The following is an 18,157-nucleotide window of genomic DNA, read 5'->3' as shown; positions in this document are numbered from 1 at the left end:
CACACAATCTTTTAAAAAACGTTAAATCTTTATGGAGCCAAACCTTTGAATAGTAGTGTATGATGCAAGTCTGTAAGTTGATCTTGAGTTGTGATTTTTATTTCTATAAACAGTAAAAGGTAAGGAAATTAAATCGCTAAACATATTCCAATCACAAAATTGTAATGGGCTGGGCATGTAGCCTGTAGTTTTTTCTAACTATATTATACATTTACATTATGCAACCAGGTAATTAACAAGCAGCAAATAAAAAAAAACAAAAAAAAAACAGGGCAAATTAAAAAAAGTTAAAAGAATTAGTAATGTACAAAAAGAGGAATGCTGGTCCTCATAATGTTTCCTGGATTATCTTGAGTCTTACCTTGTCTACTAATAAGATATGTGCTAGTCAAATGCACTGGTTTGTCAGATCCCTAAATATAAAATGTGATTTAACAACCTAAAAATCGCCTCGGTTACGTATGTAACCCTCCTTCCCTGAGTAGGGAACATGGACGTTACGTCGGATGACGACGAATGGGGTTTCGCTTAGAAACCTATCAACTTTGAGTATTACAAAACGAGCCAATGGCAAAGAAATGCCATGGGTCTGCGGAATTTGCACAGCGTATCTCCGCCCTACCTCGTGGGTATAAAACGAAGACGCTGGCAACATGTAGATATATTTCTTCGCTGAGGAGCCAAGACTGAGCTCAGGCGATCCCCGCGGTACAGCGGAAAGTGGCAGGCAGACGTAACAGCTCCGTTCCCTACTCAGGGAACAAGGGTTACATACGTAACCGAGACCTTCCCTTTCGTTGTCACTCCGTGTTACGTCGGATGACGACGAATGGGGTTACCAGTCTAATCACGCCACCTTCTCGGCTGTCTTCCAGTGCCCTGCGTAAGTCTGAGATCCCTGTCGTGAGACTGGCACGGACAAAGGACTCCTATTTAGCACAGGAATACCAAGGTACACTGGGGAGCATATCCTATGGCTTTAGAGGAAATATGCAATTATTGCCAACCCAGAGGGGGGGACTTAGAGAATACACATATGACCCGGAGGGATGCATATGGAGAACACTGGGGTGTCCAGCCGCAGGTGGAATATTTCAACCCCAGGGGTGGCAAGCTGGCTTGCCAAGGGAAAGACACAGGCTCTGAGATGCTTACAGTGGAAATACACATGTGGGGGTCCCTCAGAGGAGGGACCATGCACACGGGAGGCACCTAGCCGACGCGCAGGCAATAGACACTGGCGCCGACGTCAGGAGTGCTGGAGGAACTCAGGGCTTTCGGGGAAGCCTCCCTGAGGAATATATCGCACGTATCCAGTCCGTGGAGTGGAATGGCGAGCAAGAGAAGACACCTGAGCGGGTCCAGTACTAGCTGGTTGAAGCGAGTACATGAGAGGACACAGGCTCCACTCGGAGATTATAGAATCTGGCGAATGTGTTCGGTGTCGCCCAACCTGCAGCTGGGCAGATGTCTGTTAGCGAGGCGTCATGCGCTAGAGCCCAAGAGGACGCCACACCCCGGGTGGATTGGGCAGTCACACCAAGGGGGCACGGACGACCTTGCTGCTGGTATGCCAAGCAATGGCGTCCACTATCCAGTGAGACAACCTCTGCTTGGAGAGAGCCGTTCCTTTCAACTTCCCACCATAACAGACAAAGAGCTGGTCTGAGGTCCTGAAACACTGCGTCCTGTCTACATAGGCACGGAGAGCGCGTACTGGACAGAGCAGTGCCAAGGCTGGGTTTGCCTCCTCCAGGGGCAGCGCTTGCAGGTTCACCACCTGGTCCCGAAAGGGAGTGGTAGGAACCTTGGGTACAATCCAGGCCGTGGTCTCAGGATCACGTGAGAGTAAGCCGGCCCGAATTCCGGACACGCTTCGTCAACGGAGAATGCGTGCAGGTCCCCTACCCTCTTGATGGAGGCCAATGCAACCAGGAGCGCTGTCTTCATTGTCAGAACGTAAGCTCCACTGATTGCAAGGGCTAAAAGGGAGCACTCTGCAGGGCAGTTAAAACCACTGAGAGGTCCCAAGAGGGAACGAGAGGAGGGCGAGGAGGATTCAGTCTCCTCGCTCCTCTCAGGAACCTGACGACCAGGTCGTGCTTCCCAACAGACTTACCTTCGACCGGGTCATGGTGTGCGGCAATAGCGGCAACATAGACTTTCAGGGTGGAGGGAGACAGTCTTCGCTCCAACCCTTCTTGAAGGAAGGAAAGCACGACACTGATCGAACATCTCCTGGGGTCTTCTCGGTGAGAAGAGCAACAGCTGACGAAGAGGTTCCACTTCAACGCATAGACGTGTCTCGTGGACGGCGCTCTAGCGGAAGTGATGGTAGCCGCCACCGCTGGTGGTAGGGTACTCAAACCTGCCTCGTCCCGTCCAGGAGCCACACGTGGAGGTTCCAAAGATCGGGAAAAGGGTGCCATAGGGTGCCCCGTCCCTGAGAAAGGAGGTCCTTCCTCAGGGGAATCGGCCAAGGAGGTGCTGTTGCGAGGAGTACGAGTTCGGAGAACCAGGTCCGGGTGGGCCAGTAAGGCATGACCAGAATGACCTGCTCCTCGTCCTCCCTGACCTTGCACAGGGTCTGCGCAAGAAGGCTCACTGGTGGAAACGCATACTTGCGGCCCCATGGCCAGCTGTGCGTCAGAGCATCCGTGCCGAGCGTGCCCTCGATCAGGGAATAATACAGGGCGCAATGGGTCGAGTCGTGAGAGGCAAAAAGATCTATCTGTGTGTCCCCGAACTGGTGCCAAATCAGCTGAACCGACTGGGGATGGAGTCGCCAATCTCCCGGGAGGGGCTGAAGCCGTGAGAGCTCGTCGGCTGCACAGTTCAGGGCTCCGGGGATATAAATGGCATGAAGCGACCTCAGATGCTTCTGACTCCATATGAGGAGGTGGCGGGCGAGTTGCGACATACGGCGGGAGCGTAGACCACCTTGACGGTTGATGTACGCTACAGTGGAGGTATTGTCTGAACGGACTAGTACGTGTTGGTTCTTGAGCACGGCCCGGAAGCGGCGTAAAGCAAGACGTACAGCCAGCAACTCGAGGCAATACGATATCCATACCGGGAAAAGAGATCCTCTGCACGGGGCAAAGTTTGCTCTTCTCCCAGTTGACCCAGACGGGCTAGTTGCCGGAGTACTAGGAGTACTCCCTGTGTTCGCAAACCTGGTCTCGAGAGTAAGCTAGGAACAGCCGGTCGTCGAGATAATTCAGGATGCGAACCCGTGTTCGTGTAGGGGAACAAGGGCTGCCTCGACGACCTTCGTGAAGACACAAGGAGACAGGGCTAACCCGAATGGGAGAACCGCATACTGATATGCCTGCCCCTCGAAAGCAAACCATAGGAACGGCGAGGGAGAGGGAGAATGGAGACATGAAAGTAGGCGTCCTTCAGGTTGATAGCTGTAAACCAATCCTGGGGCCGCACACATTCGAAAATGCGTTTGGCCGTGAGCATCTTGAACGGCAGCCTGTAAAGGGAGCAGTTCAGCACACGCAGGTCCAGGATTGGCCGTAACCCACCGGTTTTCTTCGGGACAATGAAGTACGGGCTGTAGAAGCGGGACCTCATTTGGACTGGAGGGACTCGATCACACCCTTCGCCAGCAGGGTGGCAACATCCGCTCTCATGACAGGGGCATTGCCACCGACCATAGTGGAGCGGACTCCCCTGAAGCAGGGAGGAGACTGCACGAACTGAATCGCGTAGCCAAGCCTGATCGTCCGAGCGACCCAGCGGGACAGTTTGGGAAGCTCTAACCAAGCTCCCAAGAACTGTACCAGCGGGGTCATATGAACCACAGACTTCCCATCGGTGGTGCAGAGAGGCGGGATGTGTGGGGGCACAGTCATTGACCACGCCCTGACAGAGGTGACCAGGGAAGGACGACCGTTCCACGGGGGTCTGCTCTGCCAGGGGGCTGGCGACCGAGGAGGATGAGAGTGGCACGGTCCGGGTACGCCGCGCACTGTCATCCGCTCACCGTGTCGTCCGAGAACTCTGTGTGCTCAGGTATGGAAATGTCACTTCTTTCTTTAACCACATTAGGGTGCTGCCCACCCGGGGGTGAGCAGCGGGGAGTGGAGAACAAAAGATTCTCCCCCGGCCCTCCACCGGGGGAAGTAGTGCGCCTGCTACCACCTCCTGAGAAGTAACATTCATCATCCCTGAGCAGCCCATCTCAGGAGCGCCACTTGGCCCGGCGTTTAGCGGGGATGGGGCTGGAGTGGGCTGGGGTGCCTTCTTACGGCTTCCTCCACGACAGGCCCGGATGGAGGCTGCTGCTTTGGCCGGGCAGGAGGGGCGGGAGCCGCAGGAGGGCGCCCTCGGCGGCGAACAGACTGAGAATTCTGCCCCGTCGGCTGGGATGGAGGCAGCAGCGGGCCATCGGGGCAGAATATGTTTAAAAGCCTCAGTCTGTTTCTGGGCAATGGAGAACTGTTGGGCGAAATCATCCACCGCACCGCCGAATAGACCGGCCTGGGACATGGGGGTGTCGAGTAGCCGGGACCGCTCAGCATCCCGTATGTCAGCCTAGTTCAGCCACAGATGTCTCTCCTGGACCACAGCTGTGGACATCACCAGGCCCAGGGAACGTGCGGTCACCTTCGTCGCCCGGAGAGCGAGGTCGGTGGCGGCGCGCAGCTCATCAAAGAGCCCTGGGTCTGTCCTACCCTCGTGTATGTCCCTTCGCATCTGGGCCTAGTAGACCTGCAGGGTGGCAATGGCATGAAGAGAGGCAGCCGCCTGTCCCGCCGCTCTGTAGGACTTCGCCACTAACGTAGACGAGAACCTACAGGCTTTGGACGGATGCTTAGGCTCGCCGCGAGAAGAAGCACTCTGAGGACACAGTTGCATCGCAACAGAGCGTTCAACCGGGGGGAGCCCAGTGTACCCACGGGGAGCTGCCCCACTGAGGGGAGGAAAGGCTGATGAAACCAACAAGCGGTCGCGGGAAGACATGGGAGTCTTCCAGGACTTCGAGATTTCATCATGCACGTCCGGGAAGAAAGATATTGGGGCAGGCTGTGGACGGGAAGCCGCAGCTGCAGCCAAAAAACAATCGTACAGCCGCAAGCACTCGGGACAGGGTGGAGGGGTCCACTCTAAACCAATGCTCGCGGCCGCCCGGGAAAGCATGGCCGTCATCTCTGGATCAGACTGAGCCACAGCCGTATTCACACCTGAAGGTGGCAACTGTGACGAGCCATAACTTCCGATCGAATCAGACCCGCCCTGTGATGCTGCGATTCACATCACGTCTTCCTCTGGAGCGCCAAAGCAAACCCGCGGGACATCAAAAGACGGTCCTGCGGGAATCCCCTGAACACTCGCGGGTTGCAACTTAGAAGAAGGTGCTGTGGGGCACGGACAGATAGCTTTGTTCCACACAATCACCTTCAGATCACCCTGGCCACCAGCCGAAGTAGAGCCTCTCGTGGAGGCACTAGATCGGGGTGTGGATGAGGGGACTCTCACTCTTGCGAGATCATTGAGTCTCGATCTTAGTGTTGCAATGGTCATGTTCCCACAGAGAGAACATGACTCATCCACAAGCACTGCTCTAGCGTGATTAATGCCCAAACACACCAGACAGCGCTCTTTAAAAAGACGTGCAAGCTCTTTTGTGAGAGAAACTCAAGTGCCGAAGCGCCCGCGGAGAAACACACTTACTGACAAACCACGCACAGATAAACAAGAAGTGTGCACTCGCCGGGAGATCACACCAACACCAGAGAGTTTGCTCGTCTCGAAAAAGCTGACAAAATGAGAGATGGCTTAGGGAGTGAAGAATTAACTTGGCTCCGAAGCGAAAACATATCTGCATGTTTCCAGCGTCTTCCTTTTATACCCATGAGGTAGGGCGGAGATACGCTATGCAAATTTCGCAGACCCATGGCATTTCTTTGCCATTGGCTCGTTTTGTAATACTCGAAGTTGATAGGCTTTCTAAGCGAAACCCCATTCGTTGTCATCCGACGTAACTCGGAGTGACAACGAAAGGGAACTATGGATTACTAATCACCAATGAGTCGACACCAAGGGAGGAGTGTAGTGGAATGTTTTTAAGAGTTTTACTCTGGAAATTATGAGCTACTGTTGCTCAACAATAAGAGTGTAAAAAGGGAAGAGTTATTTTTACATCAGCTATCATTCTAAATCATCTTATAATCTATAATGTTACTGTCACAGATTCCAGGTTCTAATATATTACAAAAATCTAATATATATTGTCTGACACTCATCTCGTTCTGTTTCCTTGGCAGCAAAGAATATAGCTGTATATAGTATAGCTGAATGTGGTTCAGTGTGTAAAGCTCTTGGTCATCAAAGGTTTTTTTTTAACCATAGTCTTAAATTTTATTTTATTTTGACTTGTGAGGTCTTGTGCTGCTAAAATATAAGACATTCTTATCAAAGTTTAGCTTTTTATATTTCCTGTAGGCCAGAGACAAACATCATCATGTAACTTTCTGTCTTTCTAATATTCATGCTGATGGTTAATGAATGCATCATAAATGCATCTTTGTATGATTTCCCATAATCCTGTGCCTATAAAAAACGGCATTTGATGATTGAAATGAATATATAAATGTGTGTGTTTCATTAAACTTATGATTCACAGAGTTAATTCAGGAAAAATTATCAAATAATATTTGCCTTTAATTTATACTGTTCTGGAATACTTATGAATATATATATATATATATATATATATATATATATATATATATATATATATATTTTTTTTTTTTTTGTCTATTTAGATTTTTATTTAATGTTTCTTAAAAATAGGAAATTACAAAAGGGTTTAATTAATTTAAACTGTCTAAACTGGCTAAATCTGACTTTTCCTGAGCTGAGTTTGACTAATCATTTTCTGAAGCGTAAGCATCTCCTTTCTTTTTTAATGTGTGTGTTAGTAAGAAAAGGGAAGGAAATAAGATCAGCGGAAAGTCTGCACAGGTTCTAAAACAGACAGAAACTACAACATCAGAGAACAACAGCAACATTTAATGTAGGTAAATCTAATCTTTTATTGCATTTTATCTAACATTACATTAAAATGTCATTTTAAGCAAGACTTCCTGAAGTGTTACTTTATTCATGATTCTGACTGTAAGGACCCTTCAAGACCCTGAGTGTGTCTCAGTCGAACTCAGTGAGTGTCTTTTTTTTCTCAGGACGAGCAGCTCTTTGTCTTTCATTGAACACATGAATTTACAGAGAGTGAAGAACATGAACTCCAGACTCTTACCTCTGATCCTGCTGCTGCACCATACAGGTTTGAGAAGTGTTGTCTCTTATTCCCATCTGTCATGTTTTAATTTAAATGTTCAGTTTAATTATCTTTCATATGTTCAAAAAGTGAGTTTTTTGATAATGATCTCCTCATTTCCTGTTTACACTTGTGATGTTTGGGGGTCGATATGACCCCAAAGAATTGTAGAGCGATTGTATGAATAAAATACATTTTAATAACACAAATTATATATAATTATTTTCCGTATACTTTTCATCTGTACATTTATGCTGTTTTGGAGGATATTAAGTATTTCTCTTACCTATTTCCTGCAAAATTCCTCAACCACACCATTTGCATGCATATGAAATATTACATTTTTATGAAAAAAAAAAACCTTTAATGATGATCAAAATGAAATATGAGTTGTTCCTGGATAATTATCTAGGTGTTAGAGGAAGAATTCTGTCTTCTGTTGGTTAGAGAAAAATCTGAAGAAAATACAGTTTAAAAAAAAAAGTGAAATTACCTTGTAAGTGAAGTTACATTGTAACAACCAAAGCCGCCAAACATTTTGGATTCGGAAGAAACGTCCTGGCAACTACTTTCATTTACCCGCATTTGTACAGCAAAGTAAGGAAACCCACAAAATCGGTATTAAAACCGCACCAGAGCCTTGCGCTAATAATTACCATCTGTCTTCTGTTATCCGGGGACATCCACCAATGCCCCGGTCCGACAACTGGTTCAATGCTGGATAGTCCTTGTGCCATCGCATTAAACCATAGCAAGAGCACTGTAGGAAATTCACAGGTACGCACTTTTACTTTATGCCATACATCTGAGCTAAACACTCACCCCGATTTTTCCATTTCTCCGGTGAGAGCGGCGGGACCAATGATCGACGTGGATGTGGTCACCGATTGGACAGATCCAACAAGGAGTAGCGGCGAGTTTGCCGGCTGCGCTGCACTGCCCTCGCTATTGTGTGGGATGCCCCCGTCGACTGGTTGCTTGGACGGGTGTGCATTCCAGGATTGGAGTCCTCTGTCGCGCGGGGGTCCATCGTGCCTGCAGGAGGCCGTTGCGGCGGTTGATCGAGTTTCGCCTGCTGCTGTGGCGGGGTCCTGCTGGGCGAGGTCTAGTGAGTTGATCTGCGAGCCGGTTCGATTGGCTGGGGTGGCTGCCTCTGTGAGGCGGCGGCTAGCTGCACAAACTTCGAGCGAGGAAACGTGTGTCGGTCCATACCATCTAACGTTCCCTGAGGTAACGGAGTTGTCGGGGGGATCGTTGGACACCGTTCGTTTCGCAACGCCAGTAAGTCTCGGCCTGTCCGATGGTCATATCGCCGGGGACCGAACAACGCGCTATGCGAAAAATACACAAAGACGGTGTCCTGTAAAGGTCAAAACTTCAAATTGCGCGATAGTGAAACAGAGGCAGCTCAAGTTTTTTCAGACTGTAAATCATGCGCAGGTTATATGGAATCCACAAACGAAACCTAAAGGACTACTAGGTGGACATCTCAATGTTAGAAGTATTCTACCAAAAATAGACCAATTACACAACTTATTAACCGAATCGAATTTGGACTTTTTATGTGTTTCTGAAAGTTGGTTAAATCAAAGTACTCCAACAAATCTGGTTAATATACCTGGCTATAAGTGCTTTAGAAAAGATCAGGAACAAGGAAGGGGTGGGGGGGTGTTAATATATATTAGAGATCAACTTAAATGTGAAGAGGTTGCAATTAATGTGAAACTGGAGTGCCTTGTATTACGAATCACTTTGTCAACAACAATGAAATTCAATTTATGTGTTTTATACAATTCACCCTCACATAGTGTGAATTTCTATAATGAATTTAAGAGTTTTCTCTCAAACATGGACTGCTCTGAAAGCCTAATACTGGGTGATTTTAACATTAACTGGATAGAAAAAAATAGTAAAAAGAAATTAAAAGCTCTAGTAGATAAATTTAAGTATAAACAGCTCATAGACAAACCTACTAGAATCACTAGAAGTAGTAAAACGCTGATTGATTTAATTTTTTCAAACAGGCCTGAAAGAATAACAAAAACTTATAACCTTATCACTGGACTCTCGGATCATAACATGACCTTAATTGTTAGGAAACTGGGTAAAAAACGATTGACTTACTACAACCAAGAAACAAAAATACAGAAAATAGGAATTCCAAAAGCAAAACAAAATAACTTTGAAGAAGAACTGAATCAAATAAATTGTGATAATGTTATGAAAGAGTCCAATGTGAATCAAAGTGCTAATATCTTTGTCACTACAATAAGTAACACGATAAAAAAGTATACTAAAACATGGACGAGCAAATCAAAGAAATACTCTCTTCCATGGTTTAATGGTGATATTTGGCACATTATGAAAAAACGTGATACCGCACGTAAAACATCTTTGAAAACTAGAAATTGTACGGATCATCTAATTTATACTACACTTAGAAATCAAGTTTTAAGCAATCTGCGTAAAGCTAAAATTGATTATTTTACTAAAAAGATAGAAGAGGCTAATGGTAGTAGTCGTAAACTATGGCAACACATAAACTACTTAACCAACCCTGCAAAGAAAAAACACGTTAGAATAGATTCTATCAAAGTTGATGGTACTCTTGTTAATAATAGTGAGTCAATGGCGGGTGTTTTTAATAATTTTTTTATAGACTCTGTTTATGAACTAGCAAATAAATTCAACAATAAGGTGACATGTGTAGAAGAAGTTAATTTAGTTAATGCAAGCTTGTTTAAAATTCAAGAAATCTCTTCTGATAGAGTTAAAAAGATAATTACAAATATGAAAGACTCCGCAGCTAAAGACATACACAATATAAGTATAACCCTGATCAAAAAACATCAGGACAGTCTGTTGCAACCAATTACGCATTTAGTTAATCTCTCAATTCGATTAAGTACATTTCCACAGTGCTGGAAGCACGCTGTAATAACACCTATCCACAAGTCAGGGGAAAAGGATACACCCAATAATTATAGGCCTATTGCAATTTTACCAGTTGTGTCCAAAATCCTGGAGAAGGTTATTGCAGAACAACTTAATGATCATCTAGAGTCAAACCAGCTGCTGCATCCTCAACAGTTTGGTTTTAGGCGCAAATACAGCACTGAAACAGCTAATTGTTACTTGCTAGAGAAGATTAAAGGGTCTCTAGATAAAGGGCAAGTAGTTGGTGCGGTATTCTTGGACTTGAAAAAGGCCTTCGACACAGTGGATCACAGTGTGCTTATTAACAAACTCCAGCTCTTCAAAATGTCACCTAGTTCATTAGCTTGGTTAAAATCATATCTTGAGGATAGACAACAGTGCGTAAAGGTAAATGGGGTGATGTCAGCTCTTTGCCCTAACAATATGGGGGTTCCTCAGGGATCAGTGCTGGGGCCGTTGCTGTTTACAATGTACATCAATGATTTCCCTGATAGCTGCAAAGATGTCAACTGCAAGCTGTATGCAGATGATACAGTTGTCCATCTATCTGCTAGAACCTCAGCCATAGCCGCGCAGAAGCTGACACTAGCCCTAACAGATATCTCAAAGTGGTTTGAATTGTCTCACCTGACCTTAAATGTGAAGAAAACTGTTGCTATTTGTTTCTCAAATAAAAAACGACCCTCAGATAGTACTTTTGAAGTAAGCATAAACAATGAAATTATTCAAGAAGAAGAAGAGGTTAAATATCTTGGGATAATTATTGACAACAATCTCAAATTTCAGAGTCAAGTCAAAAACATTTGTAAAAAGGTTAAATCTAATTTGAACTGTTTCCGTTTTATTAGGAAGGAATTATCTTTTCAGGCCGCCCGGTTATATATGCATGCAATGATTTTTCCACATCTGTCCTACTGCGTAACATCTTGGTCACAAACATCCCCGTCAATACTAAAGCCGGTTGTCTCACAGTACAAGCAGGCGGTAAAGGTTTTTGATAGAAAACCTGTGACATCGCATCATTGTGACATAATTCATAGACATAATTTTTTTACTTTTGAAAATTTTATAAATTTTAGTATTTTGAAATTGGTTTTTAAATGTCTGAACAGCAATGTGTCGCCACTGTTTTCTGCTCTCATTCGTAGGCGTCAAGGTTCACTTAGACCATCCACCAGAGCCTCAGTCAGTGGGGACTGTGTTCTTCCAAAATGTATGAAATCTATCGGTCAGTCAAGTTTCTCTTATAACGGTACAAGACTATGGAACTCTCTGCCCACTGACTTAAAATTGCAGACAGACATGCCCAGCTTCGATAGAGGTCTAAAACAGTGGCTAAAGTCAAGTCAAAGCTGCACACATGCTAATGCTGTATAACATGTATAGTGATGTTTTGTATTGCTAATCTTTGTTACTACTGTATTTATTTTTACTTTACTTTTTTGTGTTGTGATTGGTGACATGTGTTGTCTCCTATGGACAAGTGTTGCAAATTAGCAATTTTGCTATAACACTGAAAACAAGGTATCTGGTTCGTCCAATGCTGTTGTTATGTCCATATCAAATAAATAAATAAAAAAAAAAAAAAAAAAAAAAATTACCATATACATCCAGCAGAGCCCCATAGAGATCAATTCATTTTTCTGGATGTGCCTAACTGCTCTTATAATCGCATATATAATATAAACTTATAATAACATATTATTTATTTCAATAATCCAAATGTATACAAATAACTAACTTTACTTTTTTTTTTAAAGTAGGCCTAAATAAAACCAACAAAAAATAGCAATAAGCAGATATGAAGACTGAACACACACCTCAGTTTGTTTGTTTGTTTGTGTGTGTGTGTGTGTGTGTGTGTGTGTGTGTGTGTGTGTGTGTGTGTGTGTGTGTGTGTGTGTGTGTGTGTGTGTGTGATCATGTTCGTTCCACATTGCAGTTGCGCTCTAGTACCAGACCTTTGTTTATGTCTGGACATTTTCAGATTGATGCTTGAATTATTGATTTGATTTTCCAATTTCTATAAAAATGCTCTCTATTGGACTCACACCTTTGTCATGTTGTAATGTAAATGTGGCTCTAATTACAGTATCTTTCACATGTTACAAAGGTGATTGTTTTGATTTTGATTTTAACTTAATATCCAGTAGGTCTGAATTTTGGTATAGTTTAACTTCCCTCACTGTTTTACAATTTCATTGTGTAGATGCATATAAAAAACAAATAAAAAAACATTTTTTTGACAATATTTAAATTTGAACTAAATTGATCATCATGGTTGGGTGTGTGTGAGCAGCAGATTACTGAGTCTGTATTGTAACAATTGAGGATCTCTCCTCTGTCTGTATGTAAACTTCATCTCTATATAGTAGTTTATATAATAATAGTTTTATGATGTAATAGTTTTCTTGTTCAGGCTTCGTAACATTGGACCGCGGCCGCCTCTCTGTGTCCTGTAGTCAAGAGAATATTTGTGCAGTGAAGGAGTTTCAGGAGACACTGAAGTGTGACTACTCAGACATCAACATCAAAACTGTGTTCTGGTTCAGCCAGAAACAGAGTACAAACTGGAGAAAGAATGATGAACCTGAAGATTTGACTTTAGACTCGGACTACTCAGGACGGGTGAAGCAGGAGGTCTTATACAACAGTTTAACACTCACAATATCAGACCTGAGAGAGAGAGACTCTGGAGAATATCAGCTCATGTTCATCATGAAGGATGGAGTTAAACATCTCAGCTCAGTCGTCATCAATCTAACAGTCACAGGTGAAACTGAGTCTAGATTCTGGTCAGTTCAGCTGTTTTCTATTTTTATAAGTATTTCTTATTTTTGTTCTTTAATTCAGACCTGCAAGTGAGAATAAACCCTGGAACAACAGACCCGAGAGATCAGAGTATAAAACTGACCTGTGACTCTTCCTGCACCTCTGGAGTTGGGTATTACTGGATGAAGGATGGACATTATTTAAAATATACAATGTCTAACAACATGCTTGTGTCACCCAGCACAGAGGCTGTCAAATATTCCTGTGCTCTTGATAGTAAATTTAAACATCGCTCCCCTGTGTGTGAGTGTCAAATAATACATACAACGATGTTACTGTTTGTTCATCCATGTGTATATTTAAACATGTTTTGTATATTACAAGTAAGTATGAGTTTTACATGTTAATCTTTGACTCTTTCAGGTATTTCTAAGAGTGGCTGCTGGGATGTGTCTTACTCCTCTAGAAGAGTCTGTGCTTTGATGGGCTCAACAGTAGATATTTCCAGCACATACTCACATCCGTCTGGTTATACTGTAAGTAAAAAATTCTGGCATTACGCTCAGCCTGGTGACTTCAATGATCTGCGTGAGGAGCATCAGTTTGCTGGTCGTGTGGAGTATGAGGGAAACGCACTGAGAATCAAACAGCTCAAGATGAACGACTCTGGAGAATATAAATTCAGGATCATCACTAACACAACAGAAGGAAAATACTCTGGATCACCTGGAGTCATTCTTACTGTTACAGGTAACTGATCATGATGGATTTGATAAGATTTTAATGAGAATAAGATTCACAGACAATTTATTGCCATCAAGAATACTGGTTTTGTTTTCCATGTCGAAATCAATATTAAGCCCACAGCTTGAAGTACTTTAATTCTGTTTTTCAGATACACAGGTGATAAGCAGCCCAAATATTAAGTCAGAGGGACAGGAAGTGATATTAAGCTGTTCAACTAAATGCACTCTGAACAACAATCATACTTACGTCTGGTACAAGAACGGACGGCAGGTAACGGATGGATTCACTAAAGCCAACAAGCTGTACCTGGACTCAGTCAGCAATGAAGATCTTCAAGAGTATTCCTGTGCTGTAAAAGGTGACACTTCTCTCATGATACATGTGCTTTAGTGTGAAATGATTGCAGCAGTCTGAGTGCAATAGATCTATTAACGGACAATTCCGGCCAAAAATGAACCTAGGGCTAAATAGCACATGGGTACCGAGTCAGAGCAGGAGCCATCTTTGGAAAACAGTCTCAACCAGTTGAACCACGAACGCCGTGCTACGTGAGCTGAACTGTGACTATCGAACAGGACGTAGCACGGCGTTCGTGGTTCGACTGGTCGAGACTGTTTTCCAAAGATGGCTCCTGCTTGTATACGCGAAGTGTACTGTCTTTATAAAGTATCTTCTTATTAAACTGTCTATACACTTACAAAGTTCTCAATGCTTCGGTTTGCAGGTAGGGACCCTCATTTATGCTACCGTGTCAGTGTGGGGCTATTTTGAGCCTTGTTAGTGGTATTAACTAGTGATTTTTATTTTTACTTATTCTATGCCCCATACACTAGCGTTATAAGCTAATCTGTGGTTAAACTAAAACTAACGTTAAAACTGGGTACATTCGATTATCATGAAAACGCATCCCAGAGAATGGTCGACTCGGTACCCATGTGTTATTTAGCCCTAGGTTCATTTTTGGCCGGAATTGTCCTTTAATTTCTGATATGATTCGTTTCTGCTTACAGACCAAGAGGAGAGCACAGCACTACGAAACACTGCAGTCGTGCTGTGTGTGTTTTTGACTCTTGCGTTCATAGGAGTCCTCTGGTATAGGTCAGTAAATTTTGTTTTAAGTTGAAGGATTTTGAAAAACCTAAAACATAAAATTATGAGCTAAAGTAAATATAAATATTTAAGATTATTTACTATTTTGTCACAAATGAAATTGAATCTGTTAAAAATGTTGACTCAAATTGTAAAATTTAATGCAATTTGATAAAATAAATATAATCGGTAACACTTTCTATAAAGCCTGTATTTATAATGCATTACTGTATAAGGGTATTCCTAATGGTTAATAATGCATGCATAATGTATTATAACAACCTTATAATATGTTGTATCATCTTGTAAATAGTCATAACAACAGATACAATACATAATAATACTATTTGTGGTTATAACTTTTAAGAGTATGCATTATAACACCAGATGAAGCCTGCATTTATAATGCATCATAAGGGTATTCTTAATGCATCATAATATAAACATAATGCCTTATAAACAACCTTATAGTGTGTTGTATCAATTCATAAATAATCGTAAAAACACTAATACTTACCTATTTGTGGTTAAGAGAATGACTATTAAGAGAGAACTATTAAGAGAATGACGATTTAAGTTAAGTTCCACTTAAGTTATACTAGTTTCATATCATTTACTTTCCCAAGTCTCATATCTTGACATTGTTTACTTAGATCTACACAGTATCAAAACAAACTCTTATTTTAAACATCTAAAAAGTTTGATAGTGTGGTCATAATCTTTATAAGTGGTTTATAAGTTTATAAGTATTTGTCTGCTTTAAGTAAAGTAATACAAGTTAGGTTAAGTTAAAAGAAGTTAAGTCTTCTTTTAAACAGCCATAAGATATCATTAAAGGTGCAGTGTGTGATTTTTAGCGACATCTAGCGGTTCGGCTGCGAGTTGCACTGAGGGCTCAGCCCACTGCTCACCCCTCCCTTTCAAAGAAGCTACGGTGTCTAACATGGGACAAACATATCGTCGTCTGAGACAGCAGAGAATAGCTGATAGTAGATAGTAAGCCGAGAGTGTGTAACATTGTCACTGTTTCTGTACCACAGTCCGTTATAAACCACATCATGGATAAAGTTTACAAAGCCATAGTCAGGTGAGGATCAAGGGTCTTAATATATAATGTAATAATAGTAATCAGCTGATTGTCTCACAAACGTAACCAGCACATTTCCCCCCACATAGCAAACCCATAATACAGCGAGGGAGAAGAACCACATGAAACTATGCAAATATATATCTTTTCTAACAGGGTAGTAAAAGTTTAGCTGGCTAAATATGAGCTGTTACTGTGGCTGACCTGGTTAAAGCGTTAAGCCTTGTTTAAACTCGACGCGTCCGCATGAGCCCAAAGTTGCGCGCGGCAAAAATGGCATGATTATAAAAGCGCGCGCGCCTCCGCATCCCCTAGACACCATTTACTACACACAATAGGCTTTTTTTCTCTGATTTTGAAAACTCTTCGCGATCGACTTAAAATGCTTATAAGATCGACTTGTCGATCATGATCGACGGGTTGGTGATTCCTCTAACGTTACTGTTTTACGGTCAATGAGAAGAGTACTAATCAGCAGTCTCACAAACGTAACCAGCACATTTATCCCAACATAGCAAAGCCATAACACAGCGAGGGAGAAGAACTAAGTTACATGAAACAATCCAACTACATATTTTAAACCACTGACAAGGGAAAAGTCACTACTCACAGTGTTTATGGCTAGCTTCTAGCTTTCTGCGGCTTCTCTTTCAAGGTAGTGACGAAACACGCTCTGTAGCGCTGTTTGTTCGCGTTCGGCTACGGTAGAAACATGACGTCACAATATGTCGACCTTCATAGAAGGGGGTGGCAGCGGTTATGTAGATATAAATGTCTCATTCTAAGGTAATAAAAACATTACGGTTTATTAAGTAAGTTCTTTATACACCACTGAACACATAGTTATGGATGTCATATTGCATTTCTCCAAACTGGAAACCTGTCAGTATCTGGTGTGTCCACCATTCGACGAACTGCAGTCAGGTAGAGACCCCGATGAGGACGACGAGCATGCAGATGAGCGTCCCTGAGACGGTTTCTGATAGTTTGTTCAGAAAGTCTTTGGTTATGCAAACTGATTGTTGCAGAGGTATCCGGGTGGCTGGTCTCAGACGATCTTGGAGGTGAAGATGCTGGATGTAGAGGTCCTGGGCTGGTGTGTTTACATGTGGTCTGCAGTTGTGAGGCCTGTTGGATTTACTGTCAAATTCTCTGAAATGCCTCAGGAGATGGCTTATGGTAGAGAAATTATCATTCAATTCACGGACAACAGCTCAGGTGGACATTTCTGCAGTCAGCATGCCAATTGCACGTTCCCTCAAAAGTCCCTCACTAACACAGATTTAGACAGATTTGTGAACACTATTTGAGAGAAATAGGCCTTTTGTGTATATAGAAAAAGTCTTAGATCTTTGAGTTCAACTCACGAAAAATGTGGGCAAAAACAAAAGTGTTACGTTTATAATTTTGTTCAGTGTTAGATGAAGAGTGATACAGTGCAGATCTAAGTAAACAATGTCAATATATGAGACTTGGGAAAGTAAAAGATATGAAACTATGGGATACATAATACAATTATGTTTATTCTGTGTTATAAATTATAATTATCATACTCTTAATAGTTATAACCACAAATAGGTAAGTATTATTACTGTTGTTACAATTGTTTATGAAATTATACACTATAAGGTTGTTTATCAGGCAATCTGTGTGTATATCCATTTAATATTTTAATACAATTTGTAATAATATTTTTTAATTAAATTTGTACCCCACTGTGTACTAATATAAATGGTTGTGTTTCTTTAAGGAGGAGAAGGTGTGCCTTGTCTAAAACCCACAGAGTTGAAAAGGAGGAGGTGCTGGTGAGAAAGGCTGACACTAAATTTAGTTTTACACACATTTATTTAAAAAGTTAACTTTTCTAACTTATTTATTATTTTGTTTCCCCCACCAGTATGACTCAGTGCACGAAAACACAGCATCTTCTGACCTCACAGAGAAAGCAGATGCCGACAATCTAGACATTCAATATTCCAGCATTAGTTTTAAAATAAAAGATGCATCTTTAATCCCTACAGCCTTATGTGGAACAGACGCCACAGAAACAGAGGATGTCCACTATTCCACTGTCATGTTCAAATAACACACTGCTAGCCTCTAGTGAGCTAATCATATTATTGCATTTGGGATTTATAAATTGCATAATTCACTGTTGTCCGCACCCCAGCAACCAGCAATGTTTCACTCTGCACTCTCTCTCTTATCGCATAATAAAATAATTACAGCTTAAA

General features: G+C 42.7%; 1 protein-coding gene across 1 annotated transcript; it reads left to right on the top strand.

Moving 5' to 3' along the window:
* The first annotated feature begins 6,025 nt into the window (after positions 1 to 6,025).
* On the top strand, positions 6,026 to 18,157 carry LOC143736121 (sialoadhesin-like). The gene is made up of 10 exons (XM_077226716.1): positions 6,026 to 6,345; positions 6,936 to 7,030; positions 7,197 to 7,297; positions 12,648 to 13,001; positions 13,082 to 13,303; positions 13,424 to 13,750; positions 13,896 to 14,105; positions 14,758 to 14,845; positions 17,674 to 17,728; positions 17,821 to 18,157. Coding segments are annotated over exons 2-10 (1,548 nt in total). The 5' UTR covers positions 6,026 to 6,345; positions 6,936 to 7,028; the 3' UTR covers positions 18,010 to 18,157.

The sequence above is a fragment of the Siphateles boraxobius genome, unplaced genomic scaffold (assembly GCF_051911475.1).
Source record: "Siphateles boraxobius isolate OS27281-9 unplaced genomic scaffold, OSU_SipBor_1 13, whole genome shotgun sequence".
NCBI classification, from domain to species: Eukaryota; Metazoa; Chordata; class Actinopteri; order Cypriniformes; family Leuciscidae; genus Siphateles; species Siphateles boraxobius.
This window is presented reverse-complemented; position numbering and strand designations above follow the sequence as displayed.